General features: G+C 48.0%; 2 protein-coding genes across 36 annotated transcripts in view; one reads left to right on the top strand and one right to left on the bottom strand.

Moving 5' to 3' along the window:
- LOC148662626 (uncharacterized) overlaps window positions 1–13,230 on the top strand; it is a 783,119-nt gene that overhangs the window by 104,336 nt on the left and 665,553 nt on the right. The window lies entirely within an intron of this gene.
- Window positions 1–13,230, bottom strand: part of LOC148662628 (uncharacterized) — a 224,638-nt gene that overhangs the window by 67,730 nt on the left and 143,678 nt on the right. For 22 of the 25 annotated variants that reach the window (XM_088632156.1, XM_088632160.1, XM_088632157.1 and 19 more), the window contains one exon: window positions 10,523–10,717. In XM_088632156.1, coding sequence (XP_088488282.1) covers window positions 10,523–10,717 — 195 coding nt within the window. Of the gene's footprint in view, window positions 1–8,324; window positions 9,837–10,522; window positions 10,718–13,230 lie in introns of those variants that run through there. The other 3 variants (XM_088632179.1, XM_088632168.1, XM_088632170.1) reach the window with 2 other exon arrangements.

A 13,230-nucleotide genomic window follows, 5' to 3' on the forward strand; every position in this document is an offset into this window, starting at 1 on the left:
AACTTGCAAGCTCATGAACTAAGCACAGATTACAAGCAAGCTACTCGTACGGTTTTACAGAAACCGGTTTTACAGAAACCGGTTTTACTCAGCTCGGTTTTACAGGAAACTGTTGTACTCCGCTCGGTTTTACAGGAAGGCATGTGCGGAATGAAGCACAGAACAACAAAAACAACAACAGACGTCAAATCGAAAGGTCAAAGTCTTGTTTTTTTTTTAAATGAGATCGGAAAGTTTCAGATTAGTTTAAAACTTGGTCTGTGTCGTGTGTGTTTCTGACTGAGGGATTCTCTGTGATCTCCTCTCTCTCATTGTGTCTCCTGTCCCGTTGTGTGTGTTTATTTCTGAGGGATTCTCTGTGATCTCCTCTCTCTCACTGTGTCTCCTGTCCTCTTGTGTGTGTTTATTAGAGAGAAAGCCACCAGCAGCTAGGACAGGGGCTCACACCGCTGAGTGACTGAGTGGGATAGAAGAGCTGTCTGGGAAGGAGAGGTGTTCCTGACTAAACAACATCAACAACAACAGATGCTGTACAGAGACATCTGGACAGGTGGGTGATTGTGTGGGGACTCACTGGCCTCTCTCAGGACAGGAACTAGGGGATTTGTGTGGAGCTGGACTAGGCTGAAGCCTGGGTGGGGGGGGGACAGGATAGAGGTTGCTGGAGCATCAAAGTACAGGTGTATTCTGGGAAAGCTCAGCAGTCAAGCCCAGTGGAGAAGTGTTCTCCGAGCCACAGGCCAGGCAAGAGCCTTCAGTGTCTGGAGGAGTGGGGGTATCACCAGGCGAGATGGCAGCTACAGAGGATCTTATGAAGAGTGAAGAGGTGCAGGACCAAAGGTCTGTGGACCACAGTACAGAAGAAGTAACCCACAGAAATCACAGAGAGACGTGCTGCACGCTGAGCTTCCTTTTGTCTGAGAATGAAAGTGAAACAGGAGAGGTGTGTGACAATTACAAGCCTGCTGTCTCGCATTCAGCTTTTTGTAGTTTACAATCTTATTGAAAGCCCTGCACTTGTCTAGTTTTTAAATGTAACCTTCCAGATGATTTCTGGGTTTTGATTTAATCTAAATCTGTTTGCATTTAACCCTTTATTGCACAATTATTTCTCTTATTTGACCACAGGTATCAATACACTTTATATTGCAACAAAAGACTTGTGCCTTTTGTGCTAGAATCTTGTGTTAAATGATTTCCTAGAAATACATTTTATTTGACTTTATTATAACTGTATGCATTATTCATACAAACATTAAACTGCAGAAGTAAAATGTGACTAAATAAGTTCAGTCAGCGAAGGCTCCACGGCCGAAACGTTGTGCTCTCTTCTTTTTTTATAGCGGGGAATGAACCTGTTACTTCTTCCCTTGCAGCCTACGCATGCTGACGCAGCTCCCCACCTGAATTAAAAGTTGGTGAATAAAGTGACTATGGCTGATGGAAATTGCAGGAACAAATGAAGGAGTATTTGTAAATAAGACATCTCACAATATTAAACATGCTAACAAAATATCAAAATATCACCAAATAAAAGCGTTCTCTCAGTGTTAGATGAAAGACCAGTGTCCCAGTTATCCCAGAGCAATCCCAGACAGCCTGAGTAAGGAGACTCTGCAGTCAGACTGGAGCACTGTCTCCCCTGCAGTCACACTGCCCTGTTGACACAACACACGACAACACAGTTTGGCAACTTCACCAGTAAAAAAAAAAGTGAAAGATTCTACACACCTTGTACTGAGAGAACAGGACTGTACACACACCTTATACTGGGAGAACTGGACTCTACACACACCTTATACTGAGAGATCTGGACTCTACACACACCCTGTACTGAGAGAACAGGACTGTACACACACACACCTTGTACTGAGAGAACAGGACTCTACACACACCTTGTACTGAGAGATCTGGACTCTACACACACCTTGTACTGAGAGAACAGGACTCTACACACACCTTGTACTGAGAGAACAGGACTCTACACACACACACCTTGTACTGAGAGATCTGGCTCTACACACACACCTTGTACTGAGAGATCTGGACTCTACACACACTGTAACGAACAGTTCTTTCCGGACCCTATGCGGACGACACAATCCGAAGAAGTGGGAAACACAGGGAAAAGGTCATGCAGGGATACGGGGCTGAAAACAGGGGGGCGTGTCCAAAGTGCGCTGGTGCACGGGGGAGGTGTGGCCGAGGCAAACAATCCAGAAGTAATCCATAGAGGGAATCGAAAAACACAAGAATAAGTCCATAGCCAGGTGACCCATCCAAACAAGGAATTAAAACCATGAACCGGGTCGGAACCGGTGGACAGGGAACGGGAACAGAGATTAAAACCTTAACGGGACCTTTTAAGGTGGGCTGGGAAAAGGGGTCAGGTGCACAGAATTAAGTCTAAAGTGTAAGGGCTGGACCACCCTTAAGGAGGGGGGACTATAATCGTGACACACACCTTGTACTAGGAGATATGGACTCTACACACACCTTGTACTGAGAGAACAGGACTCTACACACACACCTTGTATTGAGAGATCTGGACTCTACACACACCTTGACAACTGTAAGGAGGGAGCTACACACTACACATACTGTACTGAGAGAACAAGACCCTACACACACCTTACCTTGAACAGAGAGAGCAAACACACACTCAGTACTGGAAGAGCAGGACAAGCCAGTAATCAAATGAGTGTGGTGAGTCCACACTCAGCAGCACAAAGACACACTGCAGTGATTTAGTGAAACTGGGGTCCCATATCTCACCTTCGTCTTCCTCAGGGTGGAAAACCAGCCCATCCTTCCGCTCCTTCCATTTCAAACTGATTCTGTTCATCCCAGTGTGCCTGGACAGCAGCCCCCTCATCTGGACAGACAAGAAGAGCACAGACTGCCTGAGAGCAGGGCTGGATCTGGACTGGAGCACCAGCCAGCAATACTGATCCATCACCCTGAGTGTAACTAGTACAGTCTGTACACTGATCCAGTAATATTCACACAGCCCTGATCATTATAGATATATAATTCTCCACACTGTACACTGATCCAGTAATATTCACACAGTCCTGATCATTACAGATATATAATTCTCCACACTGTACACTGATCCAGTAATATTCAAACTGTCTTTATTATATAGATATATAATTCTACACACTGTACACTAGCCAACTCAATACACTCAGTGGGGTCTCTCTTAACCCAGGTTAGACATGAGTCCTGTGCAGACTCTGTCGCACTCCAGCACATAAAAGCCCTTTCGGGATTCCTGGCTCTGAAGGCTGGCAGCACCTATCTGGTTTAAGAGATATTCTCTCACTCCAGTGTCATTAGGGTTCATCCCTTTATCCAATTGGAGTCCCACACGCATCACCACTCTCCTCTTCTCTGTGGAGATAGAGACAGACAGGTAACCAGCCTCTCAGAATTACTGAAGCACTCTGATGCAGTTTATGATTCTGCAGTTGGCATCTGTGCCTGATCTGTGTCGAGACTGTTCGGATCCAGACCATTTGAAATGATGCAGGATTTAGATGCGTCTGAAAACCCCAGACTCCTGGGAATGATGGGAATTTTGGCGCTTAATTCCGCAACACATTTGTTCAGGGACTTAAGATCCAGCTCAGCATTATCAAAACCCCTGAGAAGTGGATAAGGGCACTTCTCATTGAGGAAGAAAACGTGAGAGAACAAGATAAATATGGCGACGTACAGATCAAGGAAGAAACGTGCTTGATAGTTTATCTGCTTTCTGGCATCCAGACAACAAGGAGGGCTGAGGACCAGAGAGAGTCACGATCACCCCCTACAGTGACCAGCAGAGAACAAAAGCACTTGACCCAGAACCCAGAAACAGGAAACCATGAAAATACACAATGAGAGGAGACAGCAAATGGAGGGCATTGAATACAGTCGGAGCAGAGGGGTGTAAAACAGAACCCCTTTAATTAAAGGCCCTTCGAATGAAGGTTCTGAGACACAGAGGGGTGTAAAACAGAATCCAGACTCGTCAAATTCATTCCAACCGCTGTTGGAATCTCACGAACCTTCCGACACAGCGGTTGGAATGAATCTGATGAGTCTGGACCCTTTAGACTCTCAGGTTTTGGTTCCGACTTGTTTTCACAGAGGGCAGAGACGCTGCAGGGAGCTACTTCCTGCTAGAAACTGTGTTACAGTGAGTCGACACCGCGAGAGAGCAGAAGGCGGGAATATATGGTGTAAGGACGTGATCTGTGTAGTTAATAAAATAGTCAGAATAATAGAAGAACGGCTCTTTATTAAGATGCGCAGAATTTATGGCGACGGGAGATGAGTGCTTGACGAACTCGAAGCGAGCAGGACGCTGCAGATTTTAGTTCTCTCGCCGGGTGGAAACGAACTCTTGAATTTTCGGACTGTTGTGTTGCGCCACGGAAGAGACGGCCGCCGCGTCGAGACGCTTTGCTCACGCCCAGCTCTCTCCACCGCTTCCACTGAACCTCGGAGCTCCGGATTTGGATACGGAATACAAGATATGGATGGAGAAAAGGGTACATATGACCAGACTGTAGCTGCCTTAGACGCTTCCTTTACACCGCGGAGAAGTGTGGTTTTGGAACTGTAATATTTGTAATATTTGGAGGAGTGTAGGCGGATCGCTGCCCTAATCATAATAACAAAACATTGTAATTGCAACTGTACTGATAGGTTATGAAAAGTTTTGGTGGTTGTTGTTGATAGGGTTTAAGTCATTACATAGGAGTTGAAATATACTGATGTCAGCAAGTAGCTGAGGGCTAGCCATGTTAAGTTATTGTTTGTTTTTATAGCGTTATGATCCTGATGTTAAGTGAAGCGCGCAGTAAGCGTTGCTTAGGTCAATTTTTGCAAAGGAAGCTCATTAGGACTACAAGAGGTAGTCATTCTTGTGTTAGTCCCTAACTCAAATGAAAAGAAAGGGGATGTGATGTTTGTGTGCGTCAGCAGTGAAACTGCATGTTGATTGGCGGAGGGCTGAGCGGGAATAACGGTTGCTCAGGGTAACAGGCCAGAGTGGACGCAGGAGCTAACGGGCTCAAGACGACAGGACAGGAAGAGCTCTGCGGGTATCTTCTCCTGGGGGTCGGAGAGAAAGGCAGAGACGTACACAACACACGGACACCGGACGCGGAGGAGGCGAAGGTACCCGAAACCCATCATGACCGTTTTGAAGCGCACGTTCAGCCGAAAACGAACGTTACGTTTTGCTCGATATAGATTTCACGAGAGAGTACGGGGAGCCGGCGAACCGGTCGGACAGTTTTGTGACAGAGCCGCGGCTCCCTGTGGAAGGACTGGAGTTACTCGGATAGTAAACGCGTGGTAAGGGACCGCATCGTTTCCGGAGTACGTTCACCGACAGGGAAGAGAAAAGCCGTCGAGCGTCGGTTCGGAATTGACGCCAGACGGGGCCATAGGCGTCGTTGGGTCTCACGACTCGGCGCAAAACCCAGCCGAGAACGAGGGGCAGCAGCAGCAGCGCGCGCAGCCCGCGCGAGAGCGCAGGGACTCGCAGTTCAGCTGAGAAACCCGCCCGAGCAGGAGGCGCTAGACCGGAGTGGGGAGCCCAGTGCCACATAAGGCTCACGGCGAACAGGACGTTTGCCCGGCAGAAGGCAAGCGGCGCCTAACGTGTGGGGAAATTGAACCACTTTGCAAAAGCGAGCCGCTCCAGACGAGGGAAAAGGGGTTTGGGGAAAAAGCCCGGAATCCGAAGACGTGGAGCTGTGCGTCGACTCAGTGTGTCGCACGAAAAACCCCAGCTCCGCCATTGAACAGGTTTTGGTAGACATCAAAGGAAACGCACAAACGGTAATAAAGTTGAAGTTAGATACGGGTGCTCAAGTTAGCGTCGTTCCTCTGCTTGAATATGACAAGTTTAATGCTGCAGCCCACGTCTCGCAGACTGTCAGGTTCTGGCGGATAGTAACTGGCTGTAAAAGGCGCATGCACCCTGAAATGCAAGTACAAGGACAGAGAAATGTGTCTGGACTTTTATATTGTAGACACTCATGCACCTCCAGTACTCGGACTAAAAGCATGTTTAGACATGGACCTTATTAAACTAGTCTTATCTGTGACCACCCCTCCCACTGAGACGAAGCCAATCTTACAAGATTTTGCAGATGTCTTTACAGGAATTGGGCTTTTTGCAGGTGAATGCACTATCCACCTCAAACCAAATGCAGTTCCTGTAGTATACCCACCGAGACGCATACCTCATGCACTGCGGAGCCGTCTTAAGGAGGAGTCGCACAACATGGAGAAGTCCGGCATCATTGCCCGAGTCACAGAGCCAATGGAATGGGTTAATGCACTTGTGGTGGTGGAGAAACCTCGCAAGGGTAAACTCCGAGTATGCCTTGATCCAAGGGATCTGAACAAGGCTATCAAACGTCCACACTACCCCTTGCCGATGTTTGAGGACATTACACCAAAGTTGGCTGGAGCGCGCTATTTCAGTGTCCTGGATGCTAGGTCAGGTTATTGGGCTGTCAAGCTCACAGAAGAGTCATCAAAACTAACTACGTTCAACACGTTCAACAGATTCCTACGCCTGCCCAGCTCAACACGAGTTTCAGCGGAAAATCCATGAGACATATGAAGGCCTCGAAGGCGTGACAGCGATTGTTGATGACAACTTGGTCTATGGGAGAACCAAGGAGGAATACGACAGGAACCTTCGCACTATGCTACAACGGTCCCGAGAGCGAGGAGTCCGACTCAACCCAGAGAAAAGCACGATCTGCGCCACTGAAGTCAGCTACTTGGGACATCTCCTCACCGTGGATGGATGAGTACAAGGTGTGTGTAGAGTCCAATTCTCTCAGTACAAGGTGTGTGTGTAGAGTCCTGTTCTCTCAGTACAAGGTGTGTGTGTAGAGTCCTGTTCTCTCAGTACAAGGTGTGTGTAGAGTCCAGATCTCTCAGTACAAGGCGTGTGTAGAGTCCAGATCTCTCAGTACAAGGCGTGTGTAGAGTCCAGTTCTCTCAGTACAAGGCTTGTGTAGAGTCCAGTTCTCTCAGTACAAGGCTTGTGTGAAGAGTCCTGTTCTCTCAGTACAAGGTGTGTGTGTAGAGTCCTGTTCTCTCAGTACAAGGTGTGTGTAGAGTCCAATTCTCTCAGTACAAGGTGTGTGTAGAGTCCTGTTCTCTCAGTACAAGGTGTGTGTGTAGAGTCCTGTTCTCTCAGTACAAGGTGTGTGTAGAGTCCAGATCTCTCAGTACAAGGTGTGTGTAGAGTCCAGATCTCTCAGTACAAGGTGTGTGTAGAGTCCAATTCTCTCAGTACAAGGTGTGTGAAGAGTCCAGATCTCTCAGTACAAGGTGTGTGAAGAGTCCTGTTCTCTCAGTACTGTACAAGGTGTGTGTAGAGTCCAGATCTCTCAGTACAAGGTGTGTGAAGAGTCCAGATCTCTCAGTACAAGGTGTGTGTAGAGTCCAGATCTCTCAGTACAAGGTGTGTGTAGAGTCCTGTTCTCTCAGTACAAGTTGTGTGTAGAGTCCTGTTCTCTTAGTACAAGGTGTGTGAAGAGTCCAGATCTCTCAGTACAAGGTGTGTGTAGAGTCCAGTTCTCCCAGTATAAGGTGTGTGTAGAGTCCAGATCTCTCAAAATGATGTGTGTAGAATCTTTCACTTTATTTTACTGGTGAAATTGCCAAGCTGTGTTGTTGTGTGTTGTGTCCACAGGGCAGTGTGACTGCAGGGGAGACAGTGCTCCAGTCTGACTGCAGGGTCTCCTCACTCAGGCTGTCTGGGATTGCTCTGGGAATACTGGGACACTGGTCTTTCAACTTATACCAAGAGACAACTTATACTGTCTCTTTTCTTTTTATCATAGTTCCCAATATTATGAATGCAGATGTGTATATATATATATGCACCAGCTGTATGTTTTCTGTTTGACTAAATTGACTCAACAGGCTCGACAGCATTTTAATTGCAGTTTGATTTTCTAGAAGAGACAATTAGTTTCAGAACTTAGACTTGAAATACAATTCTGACAGAGAGGACTTTGCTGCACAACAGCTTGAAGGCAGCAGTGTGAAAACATCAGATCTTAAACCAAGCCGTTGTTAGTATTGCTGTCTTGTGGCTCTGGTGTCTTGATTTCAGTTCTGGTCCTGGGGTGTTATCTGGGTGGAGTTTGCATGTTCTCCTGTGGTCATGTGGGCTTCTTCTGGGAGGATTGTGGGTAGAATGGAGTTGTAGTTTAGTGACGAAGCACAGAGATATTTCAAAGGTGACTGAAAATTGCTGGAGTCAGACTGAAAACCCACAGACACCTGAGATATGTAGTTTTTATTCATTTTAATCTCTGAAAGACACAATCATCCTGAAACATGAAGTACACAAAGAGTCCTGTCTGCACTCGAGTTCAAAAACCTGTCAGGCAGGCTTATAGGTCCTGCTAGCTGTAGGCCTGAGGAGACATTACACTCCACTACTGAGGATTCATAACAACTGTAGTCCTGGGGAGAGGTTACCCTGCACCAGTGAAGTCTCACTTCACAACTGTAGATCTGGGGAGAAGTTACCCTGCACTAGTCAAGTCTCAAATCACAACTGTACACCTGGGGAGAAGTTACCCTGCACCAGTGAAGTCTCAATTCACAACTGTAAATCTGGGGAGAAGTTACCCTGCACCAGTGAAGTCTCAATTCACAACTGTAGATCTGGGGAGAAGTTACCCTGCACCAGTGAAGTCTCAATTCACAACTGTAGATCTGGGGAGAAGTTACCCTGCACTGGTGAATTCTCAATGCACAACTGTAGATCTGGGGAGAAGTTACCCTGCACCAGTGAAGTCTCAATTCACAACTGTAGATCTGGGGAGAAGTTACCCTGCACTGGTGAATTCTCAATGCACAACTGTAGACCTGAGATGAAGTTACCCTGCACCAGTGAAGTCTCAATTAATGAAGGCCTGAGGAGAGAATGAACCTGGACTAGCTAATTAGGTCTCAATTAACAAGCTTGTGTTTGTGTATTTCTTTGTTATAGGTGCTGTGACTCTCTGTAGAGTCATATAAAAGACTCAAACCCACCTGAGTGAGCAAAGTGTTTAAGGGCTTGTGCTGGTTTGAGTCTCTGTAACAGGGGAAGGAGAGAAATCCAGATGATTTCTGTTCCCACCACAGCAGGAGGGCTGCTGGACAGGGCTCATATCAAGGTCTGTAGGAGAATGTTGGGCACTGTGGACACAGAGAGGGAGTCCTCAGCGCCAATGGCCTCTAGTGCATGTCCAGGAATTTCCTCATTACTGAAAACTCCACCTGGGGCTGTAGCGCCCCCTACTGTTCACCCCTCTGCACTTCGCACAGTGGTTGCCTTGTCTGCACCCTGTACCTGTGGTCTCTAGTGAAGAAAAGACACCTGAGGATAAAGAATGGATTCGATAGTCTCTTTGTGGGTCTGGCTCGGGGTTTCGAGAGGGTGGGTGTCACTGTGACTTCGTCTTTGTCTTTGTCTTGAAGAACTTGACGATGGCTGACAACGCCCCCACCCCCGCACCAGTTGCCACCCCAACCCCAACCTCTACAGCAATAACGCCTCCCACAACCAGGCCGCCAGCCACACCCGCAGTCGCGGTCAGCACAGACCCGGCCACTATAGAGGCCACCTTCACGGCAAACATGATGTTGTATTTCTGCAGGAACTTCTTACGCTCAGCAGCCATATACTTTTTATACTCCTCGAAATCCTGTTTGGATTTGATTTGGCCCTTCACGCAGCCCAGCAGCTCCTTCTCCTTTCCCTCCACTGTTTCCTCCATCTTGTTTGGAAGTTTCAGCAGTACCTTTCCCTATGGAAAAGAGGGAGCAAGGTCACTTCAGAGCAAAAGGTCGTCCCTACATCCTCTGACCTTCCCCCTGACACCTCAGAAATAAGCAAGTGGCCGCCCCAGGACACCCCAAAAACAAGCAGGAGCTCGCTGCCCAGGACACCCCCAAAACAAGCAGATCTTTCTCTGCTTGATCTCTCTCTGAGGAAACGGGGTGCAAGGTCGTTTTACAGCAGAGGGCAGCACACTACGTCTTCTGAACTGCTCAGAGCTCACCACAAGATACCCCAGACACAAGTAGGAGCCCACCTCAAGATACCCCAGACACAAGCAGGAGCTCACCTCAAAATACCCCAGACACAAGTAGGAGCCCACCTCAAGATACCCCAGACACAAGCAGGAGCTCACCTCAAAATACCCCAGACACAAGCAGAAGACACCGCAGTGGAGCCCAGTAGATCACACACACACACACACACACACACACACACACACACACACACACACACACACACAAGCACTCTCTCACATTCTCACACCCTCCCCGTGTCTCACACACACTCTCTCTCTCTCATACACACAAACGATCACAAACACTCTCTCACAGCTTCCAAGTTTCTCTCCCACACTCTCTCACACCCTTCCCATTTCTCACACAAACACACACATCCTCTCACCCTCCCAGTTTCTCTCACACACACACTCACCTGCTCATTCAGAAAGTTGGTGAATTCCTTCTTCGCCCTCTCAATGATGAACTTCTCTCGCTCAGAGCTCAAGAACTGAGAGAGCTCCTGGAAATCCTGTGGACTGACTTCACCCTTCACACGGTCCAGCAGATCTTTCACCTTCTGTACCACAGTCTTCCTCATCTCCAGTGTGGTGTTGTGCATGTTCTTTCTCTGAGGAAACAGAGCACAGGGTCACTTTAGAGCAGAGAGTATCATACTACACCCCCCAAACTGCTCAGGGCTCCCCAGACACAAGCAGGAGCCCACCTCAAGATACCCCAAACACAAGCAGGAGCCCACCTCAAGATACCCCAGAAACCAGCAGGAGCCCACCTCAAGATACCTCAGAAACCAGCAGGAGCCCACCTCAAGATACCCCAGACACAAGCAGAAGACACCCCAGTAGAGCCCAGTAGATTACACACACAGTCACTGACAAACACTCTCACACACCCTCCCCGTTTCACACACACTCTCTCATACACTCACACTCTCACACCCTCCGTTTCTCACAAACACTGTCACACCCTCCCAGTTTCTCTCACACTCTCTCTCTCTCATACACACAATCACACACACACTCTCTCACACCCTCCCTGTTTCTCACATACTCTCTTTCGCACACTGTCTCTCGCTCATACACACACACTCTCAAGGACATAGACTCTCCCACGCCTCCCCACCCCAGTTTCTTGCTCATACACACACAGGTTAGTGAAGTCCTCCTTCACCCTCTCGATGATGAGGAGAGTGTATTCCTTCAGGAACCTCTCTTGCTCAGAGCTCAAGAACTGACAGAGCTCCTGGAAATCCTGCGGACTGACTTCACCCTGCACACGGGCCAGCAGATCTTCCTCCTTCTGTACCCACAGTCTTCCTATGCCCCAGTGTGATGTCGTGCATGATCAAGCCCAGGCGCTCAAACACACACATACAGTGTGTGCACACACTCTCTCACACCCTAATACTTACACTGTCACACTCGTACACACTCTTACCTGCTCATTCAGAAAGATGGTGAACTCCTGCTTCAGCTTCTGGAGAGTATTCTGGTAGAGGGCATGGAGGAGCTGGAGGAGGAAGCAAAGGGGTTACAGATAGAACTGATCTTGATACAAGTATTCTGGAATCAAAGACGCCCAGAAACATGTTTCAAGGAGTAATCTACCCTGACAGGCAGAAAGAACTCTTCAGTCTGAAGGGACTGTCCCACACTGACAGGCTGAAGGAACTGAGTCTCTTCAGTCTGAAGGGATTGTCCCACACTGACAGGCTGAAGGAACTGAGTCTCTTTAGTCTGAAGGGAGTGTCTCACACCGACAGGCTGGAGGAACTGAGTCTCTTTAGTCTGAAGGGAGTGTCTCACACCGACAGGCTGGAGGAACGGAGTCTCTTTAGTCTGAAGGGAGTGTCTCACACCGACAGGCTGAAGGAACTGAGTCTCTTTAGTCTGAAGGGAGTGTCTCACACTGACAGGTTGACAATATTCTGAACAGACTGAAGACAGCAACAGGGAAAGGATTAAAAGATTTTCTGGGTCAGCAGGAAGGGGAGAGACTCACCTCTGCGGGGGAGGAAATTCTATAGTTGCTTCCCAGAATCAGATGCGCCATCTCCTACAGAGAACATAATAAGGTAAGTGAGGCTTAACTGGGCTTAACACTTTCTGTGACAATTCATTCTCAACAACTGACAGAAATCACATTAGAACAACTGATGGTTCGCATCACCCTCTACACACAGTATGACTTGTAGTTTACTGCACTGTACTGTTTCTACCATTATCTCACTGGGCTTTACTTCACTGTACTGGTTTCTACGCTGCTCTTTGAGGTGTTGTTCCCTAGTGGTGTAGAAATGGATGTTGATTGGTTCAGTGAAGAATGTCTTACCTTGAATTTCCCTTCCAGTGTCTTTCCTGTCATGGTTGACTGTGTCGTCTGCAGGACCTGGCCAATGTGGTTGATGAACTCTTTCAGGCAGTGCTGAAACTCTTCATCCATTTCTTAGAAACACACAACAAGGAAACAAATGAGTCAACTGAAGATCCTGAAGCTCTATAGTCTTGAACTTAGACTGGACTACTAAGGGATCTAATTTTCACAGCTCAACACCGCCTCCCTGTGGCTCCTCAGTGTCACTTGTCAATGGGATCAGGTCAGCTGCTCTGGGAGTGGAGCTGTCCGGTTTTTACCTTGCATGGTTCCCTGTTGGCTCCAAAGCAGTTTTTGTCCAGGTAAGGGCATAAGGTGACAGCGTGGCCTCTTCTCCTTCAGGATCCTCAGAGCCTGCTTGTTTGTCCCGGACTTCTCCAGGCGCTGAAAGCACAGACAGACATGTTGACTCAGGAAAGGGGTAGGATGCCAGCCCTCTGTGTCTGAAACAATACAGCTCTCAGCCTGAAGGAACTGAGTCTCTTTTGTCTGAATGGAGTGTCCCACACTGACAGGCTGGAGGAACAGAGTCTCTTTAGTCTGAAGGGAGTGTCCCACACCGACAGGCTGGAGGAACTGAGTCCCTTCAGTCTGAAGGGGATATATCACACCCCCAGGCTGGAGGAACTGAGTCTCTTTAGTCTGAAGGGAGTGTCCCACACTGACGGGCTGGAGGAACTGAGTTTCTTTAGTCTGTGGTCTGTAGGTGGCACTGTTGTACCTCCTGACCAGTCTAGAGAATCAGTACCT

Source organism: Lepisosteus platostomus, chromosome 5 (assembly GCF_059453375.1).
Source record: "Lepisosteus platostomus isolate fLepPlt1 chromosome 5, fLepPlt1.hap1, whole genome shotgun sequence".
NCBI classification, from domain to species: Eukaryota; Metazoa; Chordata; class Actinopteri; order Semionotiformes; family Lepisosteidae; genus Lepisosteus; species Lepisosteus platostomus.